This window comes from Coregonus lavaretus, assembly GCF_964263955.1.
Source record: "Coregonus lavaretus genome assembly, chromosome: 12".
NCBI classification, from domain to species: Eukaryota; Metazoa; Chordata; class Actinopteri; order Salmoniformes; family Salmonidae; genus Coregonus; species Coregonus lavaretus.
This window is the reverse complement of record NC_139999.1, coordinates 58,438,625-58,463,181: the sequence shown is the minus strand read 5'-3', so window position 1 is coordinate 58,463,181 and position 24,557 is coordinate 58,438,625. Positions and strand designations below refer to the sequence as shown.

At 40.3% G+C, this 24,557-nt stretch overlaps 1 protein-coding gene across 1 annotated transcript in view; it reads left to right on the top strand.

The window, feature by feature from the left end:
• rims4 (regulating synaptic membrane exocytosis 4) overlaps positions 1–23,266 on the top strand; it is a gene marked incomplete at both ends in the record, with an annotated part of 75,450 nt that extends 52,184 nt beyond the window's left edge. Inside the window, 4 exons of the mRNA XM_084173136.1 lie at positions 18,631–18,743; positions 19,074–19,175; positions 19,460–19,599; positions 23,048–23,266. Coding sequence (XP_084029262.1) covers positions 18,631–18,743; positions 19,074–19,175; positions 19,460–19,599; positions 23,048–23,266 — 574 coding nt within the window. The remainder of the gene's footprint in view (positions 1–18,630; positions 18,744–19,073; positions 19,176–19,459; positions 19,600–23,047) is intronic.
• Between the last annotated feature and the right edge of the window lie 1,291 nt (positions 23,267–24,557).

Sequence of the window (24,557 nt, the reverse complement as noted above, 5' to 3'; positions counted from 1 at the left end):
ACAAGGTCCTTTGCTGTTCTTCTGGGATTGATTTGCACTTTTCCCACCAAAGTACGTTCATCTCTAGGAGACAGAACGTGTCTCCTTCCTGAGCGGTATGACGGCTGCGTGGTCCCATGGTGTTAATACTTGCGTTCTATTGTTTGTACAGATGAACGTGGTACCTTCAGGCGTTTGGAAATTGCTCCCAAGGATGAACCAGACTTGTGGAGGTCTACAATTTGTTTTCTGAGGTCTTGGCTGATTTCTTTTGATTTTCCCATGATGTCAAGCAAAGAGGCACTGAGTTTGAAGGTAGTCCTTGAAATACATCCACAGGAATACCACCAATTATGTCAATTAGCCTATCAGAAGCTTCTAAAGCCATGACATCATTTTCTGGAATTTCCCAAGCTGTTTAAAGGCACAGTCACCACCTTAGTGTATGTAAACTTCTGACCCACGGGAATTGTGATACAGTGAATTTTAAGTGAAATAATCTGTCTGTAAACAAGTGTTGGAAAAGTTACATGTGTCATGCACAAAGTAGTTGTCCTAACCGACTTGCCAAAACTATAGTTTGTTAAAAAGGAATTTGTGGAGTGGTTGAAAAACGAGTTTAATGACTCCAACCTAAGTGTATGTAAACTTCCGACTTCAACTGTATATACAGAAAATATATACAAAAGAATACATACAGTATAGGAGCAAATCAGCCTGAATATCAGGACACACAACCGCAATGCTTTTCGACTACTAATTCATACGCACATTACATCTCAAACTGTTCTTTAGAGATTGCAACCCCTCGGTCCCCACGAAAAGTGTGTTTATGGCTCCATGTACATTCATTTCACCTGGGCCTATTAGCTGTGGATACATACTACAGACTGGTGTGTAAAGACATATCCAAGCTAGAGGGCTCTATCCCCTACAGTGGATCCTCATTTTAAAGTTGTGAAATACTGCGGGACAGTGTGCGGTATTCTGTGTTTGTCACAGTGCTTGCCATTAATGCACATTTTAACCACTTGAGGGCATCTTTGAGTACATCTACTTAAAATACATGTCCTGATAATGTTGAGGGAGCGTGCGCGCCTGGCGCACAGAAGTACCTGGCCTGCTGCGCGGAAATGTAGGAAAGTGTTTTTTTAACATCCATTGCGAATGACAATTTATTAAAACTATAGTTTGTGATGCAGAAGCCAACGCGGTGGATCGGTCAGTGAGGAGACAGACAGGATGTTCTGGTGCTCACCTCTCAGAAGCTTTTACAGTGGGGAGAACAAGTATTTGATACACTGCCGATTTTGCAGGTTTTCCTACTTACAAAGCATGTAGAGATCTGTAATTTTTTATCATAGGTACACTTCAACTGTGAGAGACGGAATCTAAAACAAAAATCCAGAAAATCACATTGTATGATTTTTAAGTAAGTAATTTGCATTTTATTGCATGACATAAGTATTTGATACATCAGAAAAGCATAACTTAATATTTGGTACAGAAACCTTTGTTTGCAATTACAGAGATCATACGTTTCCTGTAGGTCTTGACCAGGTTTGCACACACTAAAGCTATTACATTTATTTGTTGAGGCTTGGCCTATTTAGAAGGCAATTTTGCAGCATACAGCTATGTTTGTCAGCATAAAGCTGTGACTCGCTCATTCGTGGCTTTCGTTCAAAATAGGTTCATAATGCAGGGTTAATTTAATAAAGACACATTCTATCTGATCGTCTTTTGCATATGCAGTCTCTCTCTCCTCACGCTACAGCTCATTTCATTTGAATTATTATGTTCATTTCCTCTCTCTCTTCAGAGGCCACACGCCTTTGAGGCAAGCAAACAGCCTACTCTTCACCTGGTAATTGTGTGGTTCGAAAGGATAAAGCGTCACCTACAACTGGATTTCTGGTGTCAGGGAGGAGAAGCCAGCTGACCAGGCACAGCGAATGACATCCTTTTCCTGCACAGCAATTTGAAGAAATCAGAGTGATGAATGTACTGTTTTTGAAGTTATTATTTTAGTAGCTTTATTTGTTGGCTAAATCAGGCTTTCATTCATAGATCATACGCAGGGCATATGGTAAAAGTTTGGGTAGGCCTATACTAAATAAATGTAGGATTTTTTTCAGCCTGTATTCAATTCTGGGAATTGTTTATTAAACTACTTTAAAAATTAAACTACTTTATTTTCTAAACAATATTGAATGTAACTATCTTGTTTTGTTATGTCAGCTATAAGCTTTCATTAGGTTATTGGAAGGCTCTTTTAAAGTGATTTGAGTTGTCATTGTGCTGCATTGCATTGTGATTTATATATTTTTTTAATTCTTAATTCATGGCATGGTTTCTTTTTATCCAAATGTTGAATAGACAAATCATTTCATACAGGAAAGAGGAATAATAGCCTACTGTCTGTTGTCATAAATACAATTAGGATAAATAAATTAATGTTATTGTAACAGATCAGCTCTCAGAACTCATGAGGCGCCTTATTTCTTCAATATAAAAATTCATTCATTCAGAAGGTTAAACCCATAGGTCTTAGGCCCACAGTAAATTAAATTAGATAAATCAACATTTTTGATGAAATACGAACTCTATAGGCTAATAGGAGTGTTGGAAAAATGACAAGCTCGTAACACGCATCTGATTATTCATTATGAATAGGATGTATTTGATTTATTTAGAATATGTTCTTCATTGTAACCACATTGTCACAAATAATTAAACACACACAGACACAACATGAGTAGATTGATTAACTTTGTAAAAAATAAATAATAATTGGACCATCTGAAAGAATGTGTCTGTGATTATTTATTTCTAACCAAAGCTACGAATGAGTGTGTCACTCAGCTTTATGCTGAAGAATAGCCTACTAAATAGGCCAAATAAATTAAATAGCATAAAAAACAAGTACATTTTTTAAATAAAACAAATAAATGAAATTGGTCAGGTCTTGAAAATATGGACATCCTTTTCCCCTGTATCCTCCTTGGAAATGTATTTAATTCAGTTCATTCTTCACATCAGCAAAGAAGAACTCTGTGTTTCAGAAACTTTCTATCTGATTTTTATCATCCATTCATTCATTCAGTAAAGATAGAGACACATTAGCGTCTTGGTACCAACACTTTACAACGAACCCAAAAGCATAACCAGTGTTCTAACTCCCCCTTGCGGCGACGTAATGTGCCGTAGTATACCACAATCTACCTCAATGCGCTGCGGTATAAACTCGAAAGGAATAACTTAACCCGCTTTGAGAAACAAGCCCTTAAATCTCCAGAATGTCACCTCTATAGTCATCCACCCAGTGGACAACGGAGGCACTGCTATACAAGACTACACTGTCTATACAAGACTACACTGTCTATACAAGACTACACTGTCTATAAGACTAAGGTAACTGAATGATCAGACGTTCTATAAGACTCTACAAACCCCACAAAATGGCTTTTGGCTGTAATCAAACAGACTGTCACTGAGGGCATGTGCAATGGTCACGCCGGTAATTTGCAGTCCCTAAAATACTGTTTACTTATCTAAATCCCCAAAGAGACAGGATGCATCTTCTTTGCCATATCAGACCAGACATTATTGTCCAAATAATCAGTGCGCACCTCAGACATCTTTTGCCCAATAGGTGGCTTTTGACTCCTGGTAGCTTGTAATGTTTGAAATAGCCTAATCGGTCTGCGTCAGCCTGCACAGAATAGTAAGGTAGTAATCGTTTATTATTATTAATATTATTATTATTACTACTGCATGAGGCAATAAAACTGCCACAGCAAGTTGATCCCTGCAATGCATTGATTTATTTTGCAACTCGTCCGCCAAATCCATCCATTATGAACAGTTCTCCCTCTCGAGCTCCTTCTAGAGGATCCTTTCAAACCAATATTTTTTGCTTTGCCTTATCAAATTAATAGGTTGTTGTAATCGGTAATATCGAAAATCGGATGGCTTCCTTATGTTTATGTAAACCATTAGCCAACACTTCAAAGATTAAACGAAGTATCATCATGAAAGTTTACAAAATTTTATTTAGGTGATTAAATGTATTTGTTCCTGTTATTGTGAACTGTATGCTATAAGTATACTGAACAAAAATATAAACACAACATGTAAAGTGTTGGTCCCATGTTTCATGAGCTGAAATAAAATATCCCAGAAATTTTCCTTATGCACAAAAAGCTTATTTTGTGCACAAATTTGTTTACATCCCTTTTAGTGAACATTTCTCCTTTTGCCAAGATAATCCATCCACCTGACAGATGTGGCATATCAAGAAGCTGATTAAACAGGATGATCATTACACAGGTGCACCTTGTGCTGGGGACAATAAAAGGTCACTCAGTTTTGTCACGCAACACAATGCCACAGATGTCTCAAGTTTTGAGGGAGCGTGCAATTGTCATGCTGACTGCAGGAATGTCCACCAGAGCTGTTGCCAGAGAATGTAATGTTTATTTCTCTAACATAAGCCTAACAGTGTAGTTTTAAAGAATTTGGCAGTACGTCCAACCGGCCTCACAACCGCAGACCACATGTAACCACGCCAGCCCAGGACCTCCACATCCAGCTTCTTCACCTGCTGGATCGTCCCAGACCAGCCACACGGACAGCTGATGAAACTGTGAGTTTGCACAACCGAAGAATTCCTGCACAAACTGTCAGAAACCGACTCAGGGAAGCTCATCTGCGTGCTCGTCGTCCTCACCAGAGTCTTGACCTGACTGCAGTTCGGCGTCGTAACCGACTTCAGTGGGCAAATTCTCACCTTTGATGGCCACAGGCACACTGGAGAAGTGCTCTTCACAGATTAATCCCGGTTTCAACTGTACCGAGCAGATGGCAGACGTGTGGGTGTGTGGTTTGCTGATGTCAATGTTGTGAACAGAGTGCCCCATTGTGGGGTTATGGTATGGGCAGGCATAAGCTACGGACAACGAACACAATTGCATTTTATTGATGGCAATTTGAATGAGATCCTAAGGCCCATTGTTGTGCCATTCATCCGCTGCCATCACCTCATGTTTCAGCATGATAATGCACTGCCCCAAGTCACAAGGATCTGTACACAATTTCTGGAAGCTGAAAATGTCTCAGTTCTTCTATGGCCTGCATACGCACCAGACATGTCACCCATTGAGCATGTTTGGGATGCTCTGAGTCGACGTGTATGACAGCGTGTTCCAGTTCCCGCCAATATCCAGCAACTTCGCAAAGCACTTGAAGAGGAGTGGGACAACATTCCACAGGCCACAATCAACAGCCTGATCAACTCTATGCGAAGGAGATCTGTTGCGCTTCATAAGGCAAATGGTGGTCATACCAGATCCTGAATGGTTTTATGATCCACGCCCCTACCTTTTTTTAAAAGATATCTGTGGCCAACAGATGCATATATGTATTCCCAGTCATGTGAAATCCATAGATTAGGGCGTAATTAATTTATTTCAATTGACTGATTTATATGAATTGTAACTCACTAAAGTCTTTGAAATTGTTGCATGTTGTTTATATTTTTGTTCAGTGTAGTTCAATGTAGTTCAGTGTAGTTCAATTCAATGCATCCTGAGCCCCCTTCTCCCCCAACCACAGTTATTTGGTGAAAGCCAGACTGCCTGGAGAGGCACCTGTGCTCTTGTACTCAGCTCATCCACTTTCCCTTTGAATTTCATTCCGTTGGGGCGGAAATGCTGCCAAGAATCACACATCAAGTAATTCCCTTAATTCTGCCTTCAGGCTGGTGGTTTAGCTGCTTCTCGGTGCTGGCCTGCTGCTTTCTGCCATAGACAGGATGTCCAAACTCCAGCCTCATTGTCAGACACCATTAAGCCAAAACTGCCACTGTTATATAAGAGCACTGTATTCCACAGCACCAAAACACTGGCAGTTCTCTATCTAATGTTTTATCGACATTAGCCCATAGGGGTTTGCCTGGAATATTTGAGGAGGTAAGGCTGATGTTGTGTTGAAGGGAGGTGTACTAGGAGTGAGTTTATTGACACATTATTATATACAGTACCAATCAAAGGTTTGGACGCACCTACTCATTCAAGGGTTTTTCTTTATTTTTACTATTTTCTACATTGTAGAATAATAGTGAAGACATCACAACTATGAAATAACACATGGAATCATGTAATAACCAAAGAAGTGTTTAAACAAATCAAAATATATTTTAGATTCTTCAAAGTGGCCACTCTTTGCCTTGATGACTGCTTTGCACACTCTTGGCATTCTCTCAACCAGCTTCATGAGGTAGTCACCTGGAATGCATTTCAATTAACAGGTGTGTCTTGTTGCTGCACAGCTATTTTCAGGTCTCTCCAGAGATGTTCAATCAGGTTCAAGTCCGGGCTCTGGCTGGGCCACTCAAGGACATTCAGAGACGTGTCCCGAAGCCACTCCTGTGTTGTCTTGCCGTGTGCTTAGGGTCGTTGTCCTGTTGGAAGGTAAACTTTTGCCCCAGTCTGAGGTCCTGAGTGCTCTGCAGCAGGTTTTCATCAAGGATCTCTCTGTACTTTGCTCTGTTCATCTTTCCCTCGATCCTGACTAGTCTCCCAGTCCCTGCCACTGAAAAACATCCCCACAGCATTATGCTGCCACCACCATGCTTCACGGTAGAGATGGCTCCAGGTTTCCTCCAGACGTGACGCTTGGCATTCAGGCCAAAGAGTTCAATCTTGATTTCATCAGACCAGAGAATCTTGTTTCTTATGGTCTGAAAGTCCTTTAGGTGCCTTTTGGCAAACTCCAAGCGGGCTGTCGTGCCTTTTACTGAGGAGTGGCTTCCGTCTGGTCACTCTACCGTAAAAGCCTGATTGGTGGAGTGCTGCAGAGATGGTTGTCTTTCTGGAAGGTTCTCCCATCTCCACAGAGGAACACTGGAGCTCTGTCAGAGTGACCATGGGGTTCTTGGTCACCTCCCCGACCAAGGCCCTTCTCCCCCGATTGTTCAGTTCCAAACTTCTTCCATTTAAGAATGATGGAGGCCACTGTTTTCTTGGAGACCTTCAATGCTACAGAAATGTTTTGGTACCCTTCCCCAGATCTGTGCCTCAACGATATCCTGTCTCGGAGCTCTACGGACAATTCCTTCGACCTTTTGGCTTGGTTATTGCTCTGACATGCACTGTCAACTGTGGGACCTTATATAGACAGGTGTGTGCCTTTCCAAATCATGTCCAATCAAGTTGTAGAAACATCTCAAGGATGATCAATGGAAACAGGATGCACCTGAGCTCAATTTCGATTCTCATAGCATGGGTCTGAATACTTATGTAAATAAGGTATTTCTGTTTTTATTTTTAATAAATGAGCAACATTTTCTAAATACCTGTTTTCGCTTTGTCATTAGGGAGTATTGTGTGTAGATTGATGAGGAAAATGTTTTATTTAATCCATTTTAGAAGAAGGCTGTAACCTAACAAAATGTGGAAAAAGTGAAGGGGTCTGAATACTTTCCGAATGCACTGAAGGGGATACAACCATCCCAGCTCTGCAGATTTTGCTGCGACGAGGCAGAATCAGTAGATCATTTGTTTTGGTACTGTCCATACGTAGGTTGTTTTTGGTTGCAGGTTCAGGAATGGCTGAATAATTGCAACATTTATCTGGAGCTAACTCTGCAAATAGCACTGCTGGGTGATTTAAAAAGTCATAGTCAATCGATCAATAATATAATAATACTCTTAGCAACAACAACAAAAATATTAAATTTACAATATGTAGAATCTATGAGAATAGTAAGGTTCAGAACTTATGTGAAACATCACAGCACAGTTGAAAAATATATGGCAAATAGAAATCAAAACTGGATGGTGTTCAGAGATAGATGGGAGGGGTTGAGTGGAGCTGAAAGATGGGACTAAAAACAAACAAAAGATAACTATTGTAAAATATACTGTGTCCGTAAAAGTAGAAGCTGAAAGTAAAAGCCTAAGAGTTGTTGTCCATTAGTTTACTCCAATTAGGGGAAGGATGGTAGGATTAGGGCAAAATATTAAAAAAATTTATATTTACAAAATAATATATGGGGGATTGGAAATGATGCAGACAATTACATTGATGGAAGCCACAATCTATCTGCAATAATAAAGCTTTTGACGCATTACATTAAAAAAAAAACATTTTAGTCATTTAGCAGACGCTCTTATCCAGAGCGACTTACAGTTAGTGAGTGCATACATTTTCATTACTAAGGGTGGCCATTGTTATGTTTAGATGTTGTCATTGAATGACTCAGCCCGTTACAGGACATGACAACATACTCTTTCATTTACAGTAGGGGAGCTGAGATACTATAACAAAGTGTAATAAAGTGTCTGTTGTTGAGTCTCCCAGGTCAGTGTTACACACTACTGACATTGACTGCAGATGTAATTACTGTATATTTTGCATCACCTGACTTATTGTTCTAGGTTCACAGGTGCATTTGATTTCACAGTCCACTTTTTACCTGGTAATTACATTATACAGTTATTCTTCCTTTAAAAGTTTCGAGCTTATGCCGCGATCGTTTGTGGTAGATGGTGGCAGATTGTGGTAAATTGCGTCATTCTATCATTGCACCACAGTATCACAAGGGGGAGGTAGAACGCTATCTATCGGTAGTCTAAACTGTGGCAAAAATTAACTATATTTTCGTAAATTAATGTAGGTGTGAATGTTTCTCTTCTCTGGCACTAGAGTCTTGCATCAGGCAAAAAAAAGAATTGCTGGTGGTGGTCCTGGAGTTGAGCGAGAACTTGGGTAAATACAATGGCACAATTTTACTTGACATGTGGACTGATATTTTTTTTAAATAGGCACGGTGGGCACTTTTGGTTTCTCTCTCTCTCTAAAAACAGAAATAAATAATTCTAAATAACAAACTGGCTTTATTTACCACAGTGTGAAAGAGTGATAGCCCCTCTATATGAAGTGAGTTTCTGAAACATGGAGTCCTTCTTTGCTGATGTGAAGAAGAAAATGAATGAGAATCCAGCGAGGATAGGGAGGGGAAAAGGTTGCCCATATTTTCAAGACCTGAGCTACTTTATTTATTTATGAAATGTACATTCACACCTCCATTAATTTACAAAAGGATAGTCTAATAGCTCGGCTAGGTGTGAAAAATCCCCCATTTGTGCCACATTTTAGACTACCGATAGATGCTGCGGTCAGTCAGAGTTGAGTCCTATTGTAAAGTGTAGCCTAATGGCAAAAAAAGGGCAAACTGGCAATGTATTTGATGTTTACAGTGGCTTGCGAAAGTATACACCCCCTTGGCATTTTTCCTATTTTGTTGCCTTACAACCTTGAATTAAAATGGATTGTTTGGAGGCTTGTATCATTTCATTTACACAACATGCCTACCACTTTGAAGATGCAAAATATTTTTTTGTGTGAAACAAACCAGTTATAAGACAAAAAAAACAGAAAACTTGAGCGTGCATAACTATTCACCCACCCCAAAGTCAATACTTTGTAGAGACACCTTTTGCAGCAATTACAGCTGCAAGTCTCTTGGGGTATGTCTCTATAAGCTTGGCACATCTAGCCACTGGGATTTTTTCCCATTCTTCAAGGGAAAACTGCTCCAGCTCCTTTAGTTGGATGGGTTCCGCTGGTGTACAGCAATCTTTAAGTCATACCACAGATTCTCAATTGGATTGCGGTCTGGGCTTTGACTAGGCCATTCCAAGACATTTTAAATGTTTCCCCTTAAACCACTCAAGTGTTGCTATAGCAGTATGCATAGGGTCATTTTCCTGCTGGAAGGTGAACCTCCGTCCCAGTCTCAAATCTCTGGAAGACTGAAACAAGTTTCCCTCAAGGATTTCCCTGTATTTAGTACCATCCATCATTCCTTCAATTCTGACCAGTTTCCCAGTCCCTGCCGATTAAAAACATCCCCACAGCATGATGCTCTCGGGGTGATGAGAGGTGTTGGGTTTGCGCCAGAGATAGCGTTTTCCTTGATGGCCAAAAAGCTCAATTTTAGTCTCATCTGACCAGAGTACCTTCTTCCATATGTTTGGGGAGTCTCCCACATGGCTTTTGGCGAACACCAAACGTGTTTGCTTATTTTTTTCTTTAAGCGATGGCTTTTTTCTGGTCACTCTTCTGTAAAGCCCAGCTCTGTGGAGTGTACGGCTTAAAGTGGTCATAGATAGATACTCCAATCTCCGCTGTGGAGCTTTGCAGCTCATTCAGGGTTATCTTTGGTCTCTTTGTTGCCTCTCTGATTAATGCCCTCCTTGTCTGGTCCGTGAGTTTTGGTGGGCGGCACTCTCTTGGCAGGTTTGTGGTGCCATATTCTTTCAATTTTTTCATAATGGATTTAATGGTGCTCCGTGGGATGTTCAAAGTTTCGGATATCTTTTTATAACCCAACCCTGATCTGTACTTCTCCACAACTTTGTCCATGACCTGTTTGGAGAGCTCCTTGGTCTTCATGGTGCCGCTTGCTTGGTGGTGCCCCTTGATTAGTGGTATTGCAGACTCTGGGGCCTTTCAGAACAGGTGTGTGTGTATATATACCGAGCTCATGTGACAGATCATGTGACACTTAGATTGCACACAGGTGGACTTTATTTAACTAATTATGTGACTTCTGAAGGTAATTGGTTGCACCAGATCTTATCTAGGGGCTTCATAGCAAAGGGGGTGAATACATATGCACGCACAACACATTATTTATTTATGTCATTTCACTTCACCAATTTTGACTATTTTGTGTATGTCTATTACATGAAATCCAAATAAAAATCCATTTAAATTACAGGTTGTAATGCAACAAAATAGGAAGAAAGCCAAGGGGGATGAATACTTTTGCAAGGCAATGTAAGTCGTTATCATACACAGGCTCACACATATTTTATTTTAATATAATGTTCAATAGTTATGTCAAATTAGTAATAATGTTGTGAAGGGATGAATTATCTCTAGATGGAATTGGCTATTGTTCCTGTCAGATTGACCTGATTATTAATTGCAATAATTGTAACAGGCTCTCAGCTACTTTTTTTTGTAATTGCCCACTGATATTTGTGTTGTTTTTTAAAATTTAAACACTAAAGGTAGACTGGGGAAAGTGGGAGGGTAGAGCGAGATTACTTTTACTCAAGGGGAGAGTGAGACAATAGCTAGACTGCTGTTTTACTTTTAAACTCAGTACTATTGTGTTCAATTTCGTAAAGCGGTGTTTCTTAACCAGGCAATGCTATATAGTAGGCTGGTACCTGGTGGTTACGGGGAAGCAAGCGAGTCGCTTGCGCGTTGTGTAGCTATGATCGGAGGCGGAGCAGAGCCTGCCTGCCTGCCTGTTTGCCCACCCTCAGCGATTGCTTCACAGCAGCTCACCAGCTGATATATTCTGCGTGTGACGGTGTGGCGCGTCCTTCCCACTGCTAGCTAGAGAACAGAACCCATGCTGCGCTGCGCACCCAGTGCTGCTATTATTCTGCTTATCATAGTAGCTGTTGTGACTTTGGTTATGGTTATTCAAGATATTTTACTGAATAATTAATTGATCTAATTTATATAGTTAATTTGGTTATCCTGTCCAAATTAATCTAAGAGGGGCAACATTAAGGTTTGGATTATATAGAGAGAGACCCTTGAATGAACTCCCTTTGACGCATACGATAACATATTTTATATAATTGTTCAGTGTTCCCTGCAGCATACCGTAGCAACAGAACATATGATGCAACAATCTAAACAGCATTGTTGTCTGAAAAGCATCTAAACAATGTTTTGTAGTGATGGGAAATAAAGATCTTCAGAACTTTATTCCTCAATTTCACCTTTTATTGTAAAGGATAAATGTGAACTTCATCATCCAAGCATCACACAGAACACATCCACAGCCAAACTCATTCCATAAACCAGTCTAAATAACAGGTTAAACTGACAAAAAACAACACATAATTTAGCGACCTAACAGCTAGACTTGTTTACAATGTACCACATCTCTGGTGAGCACAAGTGAGAAATGTAATATTGTTTAGAAAAGAGATGCGTGTCAGCTAAGCTAACAGCAACTAAATTATTTGATGGCAGCCATGTTTTTTTAAATGTTTGACGAGTGAAAACTCCCATTTTTCAGCATATTGCAAATCTTCGATGTACTTGTTACAGTGTATACAAGAACCGGAGCACATGACTTGACAAGTCGTTTACCGTTTTTGATTAATCACTAAGCAAATAAAATGTTAACACCTCACAGATCATCACCCCAAATACAGTGGGGAAAAAAAGTATTTAGTCAGCCACCAATTGTGCAAGTTCTCCCACTTAAAAAGATGAGAGAGGCCTGTAATTTTCATCATAGGTACACGTCAACTATGACAGACAAAATGAGATTTTTTTTTCCCAGAAAATCACATTGTAGGATTTTTAATGAATTTATTTGCAAATTATGGTGGAAAATAAGTATTTGGTCAATAACAAAAGTTTCTCAATACTTTGTTATATACCCTTTGTTGGCAATGACACAGGTCAAACGTTTTCTGTAAGTCTTCACAAGGTTTTCACACACTGTTGCTGGTATTTTGGCCCATTCCTCCATGCAGATCTCCTCTAGAGCAGTGATGTTTTGGGGCTGTCGCTGGGCAACACGGACTTTCAACTCCCTCCAAAGATTTTCTATGGGGTTGAGATCTGGAGACTGGCTAGGCCACTCCAGGACCTTGAAATGCTTCTTACGAAGCCACTCCTTCGTTGCCCGGGCGGTGTGTTTGGGATCATTGTCATGCTGAAAGACCCAGCCACGTTTCATCTTCAATGCCCTTGCTGATGGAAGGAGGTTTTCACTCAAAATCTCACGATACATGGCCCCATTCATTCTTTCCTTTACACGGATCAGTCGTCCTGGTCCCTTTGCAGAAAAACAGCCCCAAAGCATGATGTTTCCACCCCATGCTTCACAGTAGGTATGGTGTTCTTTGGATGCAACTCAGCATTCTTTGTCCTCCAAACACGACGAGTTGAGTTTTTACCAAAAAGTTCTATTTTGGTTTCATCTGACCATATGACATTCTCCCAATCCTCTTCTGGATCATCCAAATGCACTCTAGCAAACTTCAGACGGGCCTGGACATGTACTGGCTTAAGCAGGGGCACACATCTGGCACTGCAGGATTTGAGTCCCTGGCGGCGTAGTGTGTTACTGATGGTAGGCTTTGTTACTTTGGTCCCAGCTCTCTGCAGGTAATTCACTAGGTCCCCCCGTGTGGTTCTGGGATTTTTGCTCACCGTTCTTGTGATCATTTTGACCCCACGGGGTGAGATCTTGCGTGGAGCCCCAGATCGAGGGAGATTATCAGTGGTCTTGTATGTCTTCCATTTCCTAATAATTGCTCCCACAGTTGATTTCTTCAAACCAAGCTGCTTACCTATTACAGATTCAGTCTTCCCAGCCTGGTGCAGGTCTACAATTTTGTTTCTGGTGTCCTTTGACAGCTCTTTGGTCTTGGCCATAGTGGAGTTTGGAGTGTGACTGTTTGAGGTTGTGGACAGGTGTCTTTTATACTGATAACAAGTTCAAACAGGTGCCATTAATACAGGTAACGAGTGGAGGACAGAGGAGCCTCTTAAAGAAGAAGTTACAGGTCTGTGAGAGCCAGAAATCTTGCTTGTTTGTAGGTGACCAAATACTTATTTTCTACCATAATTTGCAAATAAATTCATTAAAAATCCTACAATGTGATTTTCTGGATATTTTTTTCTCAATTTGTACCTATGATGAAAATTACAGGCCTCTCTCATCTTTTTAAGTGGGAGAACTTGCACAATTGGTGGCTGACTAAATACTTTTTCCCCCCACTGTATGTACTTAAAAATGTATCAATTGACCAATTGTACATTTGGGCTAACTCGTGAGGGACACCTGGGAGTCCTGATACAACATATGATGTTGTGTTGTCATCCTTTGTTGTATCAGTCTGAAACTTTGTACAGACACTGCTGCCCTCTTGTGGATAACATCTAAATTACCTCCTGCTTCCTATCTGAATGTATGGCCTTTGTTTTTCATTTCAAAGATGATGAAATAAAAAAAAAAAACGTTTGTTTTATCTTTTACCAGATCTATTGTGTTATGTTCTCCTACATTCATTTGACATTTCCACAAACTTCAAAGTGTTTAATTTCACATAGTATCAAGAATATGCATATCCTTGCTTCAGGTCCTAAGCTACAGGCAGTTAGATTTGGGTATGTGATTTTAGGCGGAAATTGAAAAGAAGGGTCTGATCCTTAAGAGGTTAAAGAAATCAAAATATATTTTAGATTCTTCAAAGTAACCACCCTTTGCCTTGATGACAGCTGAGCACTTGTTGGCTGCTTTTCCTTCACTCTGCGGTCCAACTCATCCGAAGCCATCTCAGTTGGGTTGAGGTCGGAGGATTGTGGAGGCCAGGTCATCTGATGCAGCACTCCATCACTCTCCTTCTTGGTCAAATAGCCCTTACACAGCCTGGAGGTGTGTTGGGTCATTGTCCTGTTGAAAAACAAATGATTGTCCCACTAAGCCAAAACCAGATTGGATGGCATATTGCATGCAGAATGCTGAAGTAGCCACGCTGGTTAAGTGTGCCTTGAATTCTAAATAAATCACAGACAGTGTCACCAGCAAAGCACCCCCACACTATCACAACTCCTCCTCCATGCTTCACGGTGGGAACTACACATGCGGAGATCATCCATTCACTTACACTGCGTCTCACAAAGACACAGCGTTTGGAACCAAAAATCTCAAATTTGGACTCCGGACCGAAGGACAAATTTCCACCGGTCTAATGTCCATTGCTCGTGTTTCTTGGCCCAAGCAAGTCTTTTCTTATTATTGGTGTCCTTTAGTAGTGGTTTCTTTGCATCAATTCGACCACGAAGGCCTGATTCACGTAGTCTCCTCTGAACAGTTGATGTTGAGATGTGTCTGTTACTTGAACTCTGTGAAGCATTTATTTGGGCTGCAATCTGAGGTTGGTAACTCTAATGAACTTATCCTCTGCAGCAGAGGTAACTCTGGGTCTTCCTTTCCTGTGGCGGTCCTCATGAGAGCCAGTTTCATCATAGCGCTTGATGGTTTTTGTGACTGCACTTGAAGAAACTTTCAAAGTTTTTCACATTTTCCAGATTGACTGACCTTCATGTCTTAAAGTAATGATGGACTGTTGTTTCTCTTTGATTATATGAGCTGTTCTTGCCATAATATGGACTTGGTCTTTTACCAAATAGGGCTATCTTCTGTATACCAACCCTACCTTGTCACAACACAACTGATTGGCTCAAACGGATTAAGAAGGAAAGGAATTCTACAAATTAACTTTTAACCAGGCACAACTGTTAATTGAAATGCATTCCAGGTGACTACCTCATGAATCTGGTTGAGAGAATGCCAATAGCGTGCAAAGCGGTCATCAAGGCAAAGGGTGGCTACTTTGAAGAATATCAAATATCAAATATATTTTGATTTGTTTAACACTTTTTTGGTTACGACATGATTCCATATATGTTATTTCATAGTTTTGATGTCTTCACTATTATTCTACAATGTAGAAAATAGTAAAAATAAAGAAAAACCCTTGAATCACTTTTGACTGGGACTGTACTTTGATAAGAACGCACACATGTCTCTTGCAACGCCAGGGTTGTGGGTTCGATTCCCACGGGGGCCAGTATGAAAAAAATGTATGCACTCACTAACTGTAAGTCGCTCTGGATAAGAGCGTCTGCAAAATCACTAAAATGTAAATGTAAATGTAATGTCTAAAGTTATTATTTGTAAGGAAAACAACAATGAAGACAATGCAGGCGCCAGCCAGAAAATGTGCCAGGGGGAAAAAGTTCATGCAAGGCCTGTTCTGACTAGAGATGCACAAATGTCTGCACACTTGATCTGGGGAAACAGAGAAGTTTGTCCGCCTCAGTAAAGCCTCAAACATAAATTGTCCGCAACAATTCTTATGTGAATTAATGAGGAGGCGGAACACACCTCAAATCAAACTGTTAGAAAATAAAACTTTTTAGAAAATAATTTGAAATTGACAAGTTTAAACATAGCCTATAGATAATTAGCAGGCATTGTACCTTGGTTCGAGGGCAGCGCGGGTTAACTGTCCTGTTTGGTAACAATCACATTTTGGAACAGTGAGTGCATTCTGACATCACTTGCATAAAAAACTCAAGCTGGAGCGATCATTAGAGATATTTGGAACTCGTGTGTGAAAATGTTAGCCCTTATACCGTTAATCCTATATCAACAGTCAATTTACTATATTCTCATTCTTAACAGTCGTCACTCTGAAACCTCAAGAACCCAGTCACTTGCAAATGAACTCAATGCCTCAAATAATTCATTAAAGTTTTATTTACTAGACTAAGTAAATTGGAAAATTAGGTAGTTAACCCATTACAGTCCAAGCCCTGTCTAAGCTATATGCAATTGTTTTAAGAAGGTCATACCAAGGATCATTTTGCTATTTGATTTGGAATTTTAAGCCCCCTTGAAGTATAAAAAAATATATATTAAAAAAATTATTTGATGAAAAATATTATTTGGCCTTACTGCTATTAGCCCATACAAACACATTTAATAACAGATTCACTACATGGAAGAACCGATCGTCCCAAAAAAAGTTTGTTCTGAAGTGTATGTCCTATATATGAGAGATATAATAAAGATTAGGATACATATATTTTTTTACATGTATTTAACCCCATATTTTTGGCACTAAACAGTTTCTATATACAGTATACTTCCATAAATGTTTTCAACTGGTACCGGGGGACCTTCAGACAAGTATTGTGTGGCCTGTGGGCGTCCTAGAGCAAAACAACTGACATGTACGCGTTCATGATAGTCTCACCTTTCCACAGAGGGGTAATAGTTTGTAAGCCAAACCGTTTGGATGCTATTTTGTGAGAAGCCTGATTTTCGGGATGTCTCATGGGCTGACAAACACCACTCTAGCTCTGTTACCTTTCACCGCAGATGCGGAAGTGCGACATCGGCGAATGCGGTGGATATCTCTAGCTTAAACTAACAGATTTTTATGGGGATTGTTTTATTATGCTAATTTGATTTCTGCAGGGGAGCAGACATTTACTCTAGGGGGTTAATAGATACAGCATAATGGGATACAGCATAGTTTTTGAGGTGAGAATCTCCACATATCAATATAAATTAACTTCCATACTCAACTAAGCAAATACAACAGTACATAAGTTCACAAGACTTTTGAGGACAAGATAGTCTTATCAATTGAGGGGGAAATATGAGGCTCCACCAACACAGGCTTTCACAACTGTGAAATTATAGAGTTTCATCAACCAGGAATCGCCAATGGCTAGGCTATCAGTTCACATCAGAATGTGGACAATGCAGAGACAGTATTGATCATGGGTTGGTCAATTAGACCTGCCGTCTTACAACTAATCAATAACTTCCACCCACGTTACACACACAAGGCCACTTTCATACAATAGGAAGAATGTAACAGGGAAATTACTTGTGGTCTGTCTCCCTGTCTCTTACCTTTGGAGCTGAGGCCAGCGGGCCAGAAATAGCTCACAGCCGAAGGATTGATACCCACGTCTTCCTCTCTTTGTTCTCAGTTCTCAATCCAAGAAAGTAAAGTCTATTAAAGTGTATATAGTTATTTCTCTGATCTCCCAGGATGTATTGCTAACTCAGTCCGTCGGACTTGAATGAGCAACAGTGTGCTCCGCAGGGTCCTCTCGGGTGATTCTTCTGTCTGAATAGGATAATGCTTCCTCAATCAGTGTTTTGGCTTCTAAGGAGATGGGATCATTCGTTCAACGGGCATGGCGGCGCCTTGCTAAACTTGATCTACAGTATGTTTAGTAAGTCGTCTAATTTATAGGGAGACTCACAGAAGGCGGCTCTAATGGCCGAACAGTGTAGCACGGGAATGCCCCGTTGTTTCTAAGAACTCAACACATTTAAAGTTCATATGAGATAAACCTGAGATTTCCTCATAAGTGTTCATAGAATGTTTTTTTCTGTACAGAGAACAGTTTCAACATCTTTTCCATTAAATACATAGCCTGTAGAGTCCAAACATGACCATGGTTACTTCACATACTTTGTATGTTACAGCAAAATCCACATTATACTTATTTTATGACATAGGAGGATCAGAACAGAAATATCACATTATGTTTCAAGTTATATCAACATGTCATGAGTTTTTCAGTTTAATACATTGATAAGAAACGTGTTTAATATGTTCTGGTACTATTGGCACCCTTTTATCTTTGTTACGGAGAGTGGGAAGAAACAATTCCTGACTCTTCTTTCTTTCTTGGAACACAGCTCTGCCCCCCCACCCCCTAGTTACAAGTCATGAAAGTCGGGAATCGAGTAGTACTCGAGTCCGAGTCCTGGACTTGAGTACTGAAACACTGCCAAATGGTATAGTGACAGTTGTGTCAATAAATCTCAAAGAAACCTAAATGTAATAACTATGCAATTATTTGGTAATTACCTCTTTAACTATGTAATTCCTACCTAACTACCCGGTAGGGAGCTATTAAATAAAGCTTAACTGGGATTCCTGTTTTGAGAAGTGAAGCTAACAGTTTCTCCCATTTCTTCTTATCTCTCCTTTTTGCCAGTCTGAATTACAGTGGGATGTGCCTGGCCTCTGATACCCAATTCAGTGACTTCCTGGATGGGATGGGCCCTGCACAGTTTGTTGGGCGACAGACACTAGCCACAACATCATTGGGTGAGAATTACTAAACGCTGTGCTTGAGCTAAACCTGTGACTCAAGTCATTATAGTGGCTATACAGAACTTTTGCTCTGGAGCCAAAAAAGGTCCCCTAAATGGACGGATATATTGTGCAGAAATTACCTCATTGGACAGAAGGGGCAACACCTCACCACCCTCATGAGAAAAATATATAGTGTTTTTCTGAAAGTAAAGATTTGTGTGGTTTAATGAGTAATGAAATGGATTAATATTATTTCATGTGTATGAACCATACAGCCAACATTCAATAGTGGTATAGTTGGTGAGCGTGTCTATGCTCATAGATATGTTTATCATTATACAGGTGATGTTGAAATAGGCCTGCTGGAGAGAAATGGCCTCTTGGAGGTGGAGATCGTGCAGGCCAGAGGACTCACCCAGAAACCTGGATCCAAAGGACCTCCAGGTGAGCAAGGAGCTGCAACCATCTTATCCCTTTAGTTCTCTGGGGGATGATATCCGATCAGAACTCAAAACAAACCCTATATTGCTGCACTGGGAATGAGAAACAAAAAGTGTTTAAGACACTGCAAACCTTGTTCCTCATGGTGGATGTCTAAGTGTAATCTTTAATCTTGCAATCTGAAATGGGGGATGAAAAGTGTATCAGTGTGACCTGATTGCTTTGAGGTATCTACGCATGCCCCAGAGACACGCAATGTAATAATATTGGTCTTCTCTCATTGCCAGCGGCTTACATTAAAGTGTACCTACTTGAAAAGGGGGTATGCATTGCCAAAAAGAAGACAAAGTCAGTTAGGAAATCCCTGGACCCTCTGTATAACCAAGCGCTGGTGTTCTCGGAGAGTCCACAGGGGAAAGTCGTTCAGGTAAGGTAAAACAGACTTCATTCACTCTGAACAAAAATATAAACGCAACATGTAAAGTGTTGGTTCCATGTTGCATGAGCTGAAATAAAAGATCTCAGAAATGGAATGACTGACTACAGGAATGTCCACCAGAGCTGTTGCCAGATAATTTAATGTTAATTTCTCTACCATAAGTCGCCTCCAAAGTCGTTTTAGAGAATTTGGCAGTACGTCCAACCAGCCTCACAACTGCAGACCACGTGTAACCACGCCAGCCCAGGACCTCCACATCCAGCATATTCACCTGCGGGATCATCTGACACCAGCCACCCAGACAGCTGATGAAACTGTGGGTTTGCACAAACTGTCAGAAACCGTCTCAGGGAAGCTCATCTGTTTGCTTGTCATCCTCACCAGGGTCTTTACCTGACTGCAGTTAGGCGTCATAACCGACTTCAGTGGGCAAATGCTCACCTTCGATGGCCACTGGCACGCTGGAGAAGTGTGCTCTTCACGGATGAATCCCGGTTTCAACTGTACCAGTCAGATGTATGGCACCATGTGGTCGAGCGGTTTGCTGATGCCAACGTTGTGAACAGAGTGCCCCATGGTGGCGGTGGGGTTATGGTATGGACAGGCATAAGCTACGGACAACGAACACAATTGCATTTTATCGATGGCAATTTGAATGCACAGAGATACCGTGACGAGATTCTAAGGTCCATTGTCGTGCACATCATCTGCCGCCATCACCTCATGTTTCAGCATGATAATGCACAGCCCCATGTCGCAAGGATCTGTACACGATTCCTGGAAGCTGAAAATGTCCCAGTTCTTCCATGGCCTGCATACTCACCAGACATGTCATGCATTAAGTATGTTTGGGATGCTCTGGATTGACATGTATGGCAGTGTGTTCCAGTTCCCGCCAACATCCAGCAACTTCGCACAGCCATTGAAGAGGAGTGGGACAACATTCCACAGTCCACAATCAACAGCCTGATCAACTCTTTGAAAGGAGGCAAAAGGTGGTCACACCAGATACTGACTGGTTTTCGGATCCACGCCCCTACCTTTTTTTTAAAGGTACAGAATCTGTGACCAACAGATGCATATCTGTATTCCCAGTAATGTGCAATCCATAGATTAAGGCCTAATTAATTTATTTCTATTGACTGATTTCCTTATATGAACTGTAACTCAGTAAAATCCTTGAAATTGTTGCATGTTGCGTTTATATTTTTGTTCAGTGTATATGTACATATACATCAGTTTCATGTTCATAAGTGGATGCAACAGAAAGCATTTTCAAATGTTTTGCAACAGAAAACAACATTTGCATCCCAGGTCCAGGTAGCCCCGCCCTTTTCCTGTCTGTTTTCTTCCATTTGGTGCCTAATGAACACGATCCTGGTGGTCTCCATAGTAATTACAAAAGCAGTGACTGTGGCAATCAAAGATATCTCTAAACATTTACTCATATTGATGTAAACCTCAAATGAACAGGACGACTGGGTACTGTTAACACTAGAAGCGCAGAGACGGTCATTCTGACATCATGTGAATTTAAAATTGTGATATTTCTGCAATCTTTTAAGTAATGTCCTGCTCCGTCCTTGGCTTTTTGTAAATAAGTATATTTACAGTGCCTTCAGAAAGTATTCATACCCCTTGACTTATTCCACATGTTGTTGTGTTACAGCCTGAATTCAAAATTGATTAAATATTTTCTTTTTCTCACCCATCTACACACAAAATGAGAAAGTAAAAACATGTTTTCCTGGGTAAGTCTCTAAGAGCTTTCCACACCTGGATTGTTCAACATTTGCCCATTAATTAAAAAAATTATTCAAGCTCTGTCAAGTTGGTTGTTGATCATTGCTAGACAACCATTGTCAGTTCTTGCCATAGATTTTCAAGTAGATTTAAGTCAAAACTGTAACTCGGCCACACAGGAACATTCACTGTCTTCTTGGTAAGCAATTCCAGTGTAGATTCGGCCTTGTGTTTTAGGTTATTGTCCTGCTTGAAAGTAAATTCATCTCCCACTGTCTGGTGGAAAGCAGACTGAACCAGGTTTTCCTCTAGGAATTTTGTTTCTTTTTTTCCCCTGAAAAACTTCCCAGTCCTTAACAATTACAAGGATACCAATAACATGATGCAGTATTGCTTTAGTGCTTTGTTACAAATTGGATGCATATTTTGTAATATATATTTTTTTTGCACAGGCTTATTTTCACTCTGTCAATTAGGTTAGTATTGTGGAGGAACTACAATGTTGATGATCCCATCCTCAGTTTTCTCCTGTCACTGCCATTAAACTCTGTAACTGTTTTAAAGTCACCATTGGCCTCATGGTGAAATCTCTGTGTGGTTACCTTCCTCTCCGGAAACTGAGTTAGGAAGGACACCTGTATCTTTTTAGTGACTGGGCATAATGATACACCATCCAAAGTGTAATTAATAACTTCACCATGCTCAAATGATATTCAATGTCTGGTTTTTTAATCTACCAATAGGTGCCCTTCTTTGCGAGGCATTGAAAACCTTTCCTGGTCTTTGTGGTTGAATCTGTGTTTGAAATTCACTGCTTGACTGAGGGACTTCACAGATCATTTTATGAGTGGGGAACAGAGATGAGGTAGTCATTCAAAAATCATGTTAACTCTATTAGTCCATTCAACTTATGTGACTTGTTAAGCAAATTTTTACTCCTAAACTTATTTAGGTTTGCCATAACAAAGGGGTTGAATACTTATTGACTCAAGACATTTGGGCTTTTCAGTTTTAATTAATTTGTTAAAATTTCGAAAAACATAATTCCACTTTGATATTATGGGGTATTTTGTGTAGGCCAGTAACAAAAACTATAAATGTAATCAATTTTAAATTCAGGCTGTAACACAACAAAATGTGGAATAAGTCAAGGGGTGTGAATACTTTCTGAAGGCACTGTAACACAATGACTTTGTTAGAAGTTTGAAATCACAGAGTTATTAGCAGTTTTAGGAGGACATGTCATATTTCCCCCCTGCCCTTCCTTCATCCAACAGCTGGTTGCCCATCTGATAATGGCCCATCGAAACGACATTTCACACATATAATAATAGATGAAGCCTAAAGACAATATTAAATTGGCAATGGTCTGATGGGTGACAAAAAAATCTACATCATGTAAAGTATATCTAAAAGTGTAGAGTCATCTACCATTAGCAATTGAGGGAGAAATGGGATTGTGTCGCCAGTGGAACCAATGCGGAAACAGTCCCAGCGGAAACCAATGATGGTCATTTATTATTTTGTCCTGCAGTAAATAACATCTCTATTTGTCTCAGATTAATTTAGAGCGTATCAACATATGCATTTGGAATAGTGGATATATAGTATCAAAGAGAATCATCTAGAGCTTTTCCAGTCCTTAGAAATTAATAGTACCCTCACTGATATTCCCATTTCTTTCCTCCAACAGGTGATTGTTTGGGGAAACTACGGACGCATGGATCGTAAATGCTTCATGGGTGTTGCCCGCATTTTATTGGAGGAGCTGGATTTGACGAGCATGGTGATTGGCTGGTATAAGCTTTTCCCCACCTCGTCCATGGTGGACCCCACGATGGCCCCGTTGATAAGGCACTCTTCCCAGCTGTCCTTGGAGAGCACCGTGGGCCCATCCTTTGAACGCTCTTAAGACCTCTGGGTACTGGCTCTTTTTGAACATACCCTTCTCTTTGTGTGCCCTCCAAAGGAAGGTACCACACCTTCAGAGGAACATCTGCCTGACCGTAGTGTACTGCTCTGAGATGATGAAAGTGACACTGGCCTTGCACTGTTTAAAAATATATATATTTTAAAGGGGCGCCAAAGGTCTAGGAAGACTTTGAGCACAGGACTTATTCTTGACTTGGGCTGTTTCTTCTTACATGGTACAATGGTATAATCTGTGTCTTTTGGATAGAATTATGTCAATGATGGTGCAAGAGAGAGATTTGCAACCCTCTACTGGGGAGGTTACCATCCTGTGTTCTGGTTGCAGACATTGGGTCTGAAGCTGAAGGTTGCTTCACAGAGGGGAATGTGCAATATCATGGTTATACTGTAGCTGGTCTAGGAAAAAACAAGCCAACACAAGTTCTAGACATCCAACAGCAAGAGAAGCAGATTCTCTCTACAATAATAGAATTTGTGAAACCAGGCTGAGAATTCTGATTTGGATCAAGCTTAAGTGTTGTTTGAATATATTTAAGATTGTCTTTGATGCTTGGCTAACATTTTAACATTTTCAACTGTGCCAATTTACCAGCAAGTGTCTTGACTTTGTGGCTTGTGCCATTGTTCACTGAAAAGGGGTAATTTTGGAACGGAAACATTTGATGACAGCTCGTGACGGGGCACTGAGAGGATATATGACAGATATATAATGAAATCAAATGAATTTACAGAAGAACATGTGTGCACATTGTATAGCTGTACGGTAATTAGAATAACATGTATTTTATTTGGGCACTTTATTATTGATGTTTTTCTATTAATGTTAGTCTTCAGTGAGCCAAGAACAGAGACACAGAACTTTGGTATCCCAGTAAGGTTGTAGCATTAGGTGGTAGCGTCAGCATGACAGAATACCTTATTAGCTTATCACAAAATAATAAGATTAAGCAGGGGCGGATAGGTCCCAGAAATCTAAACTAAAGTGTAAATTGATTAAGGAGCTAAAGGACAAGAAACACACAGTGCCAACGAACACTTAAGAGGAACCGGTGGCCAGGCAATCACCTGCTAGGTGTCGACGAACGGTGCCGATTCAACATGTAGAATGGTCAGGAAATAAATAATTTTGGCCAAAGTTCTGGTCAGAGGGTAAAGGATGGACACCCACTGCTTTTAACCATTCACTGGCATTCACTTGCGCATTGTGTATTGTCCTTAACATGTAGCAGTTAAGTTCAGATTCATAGAGATAATTGCAGTACTGACTTGTG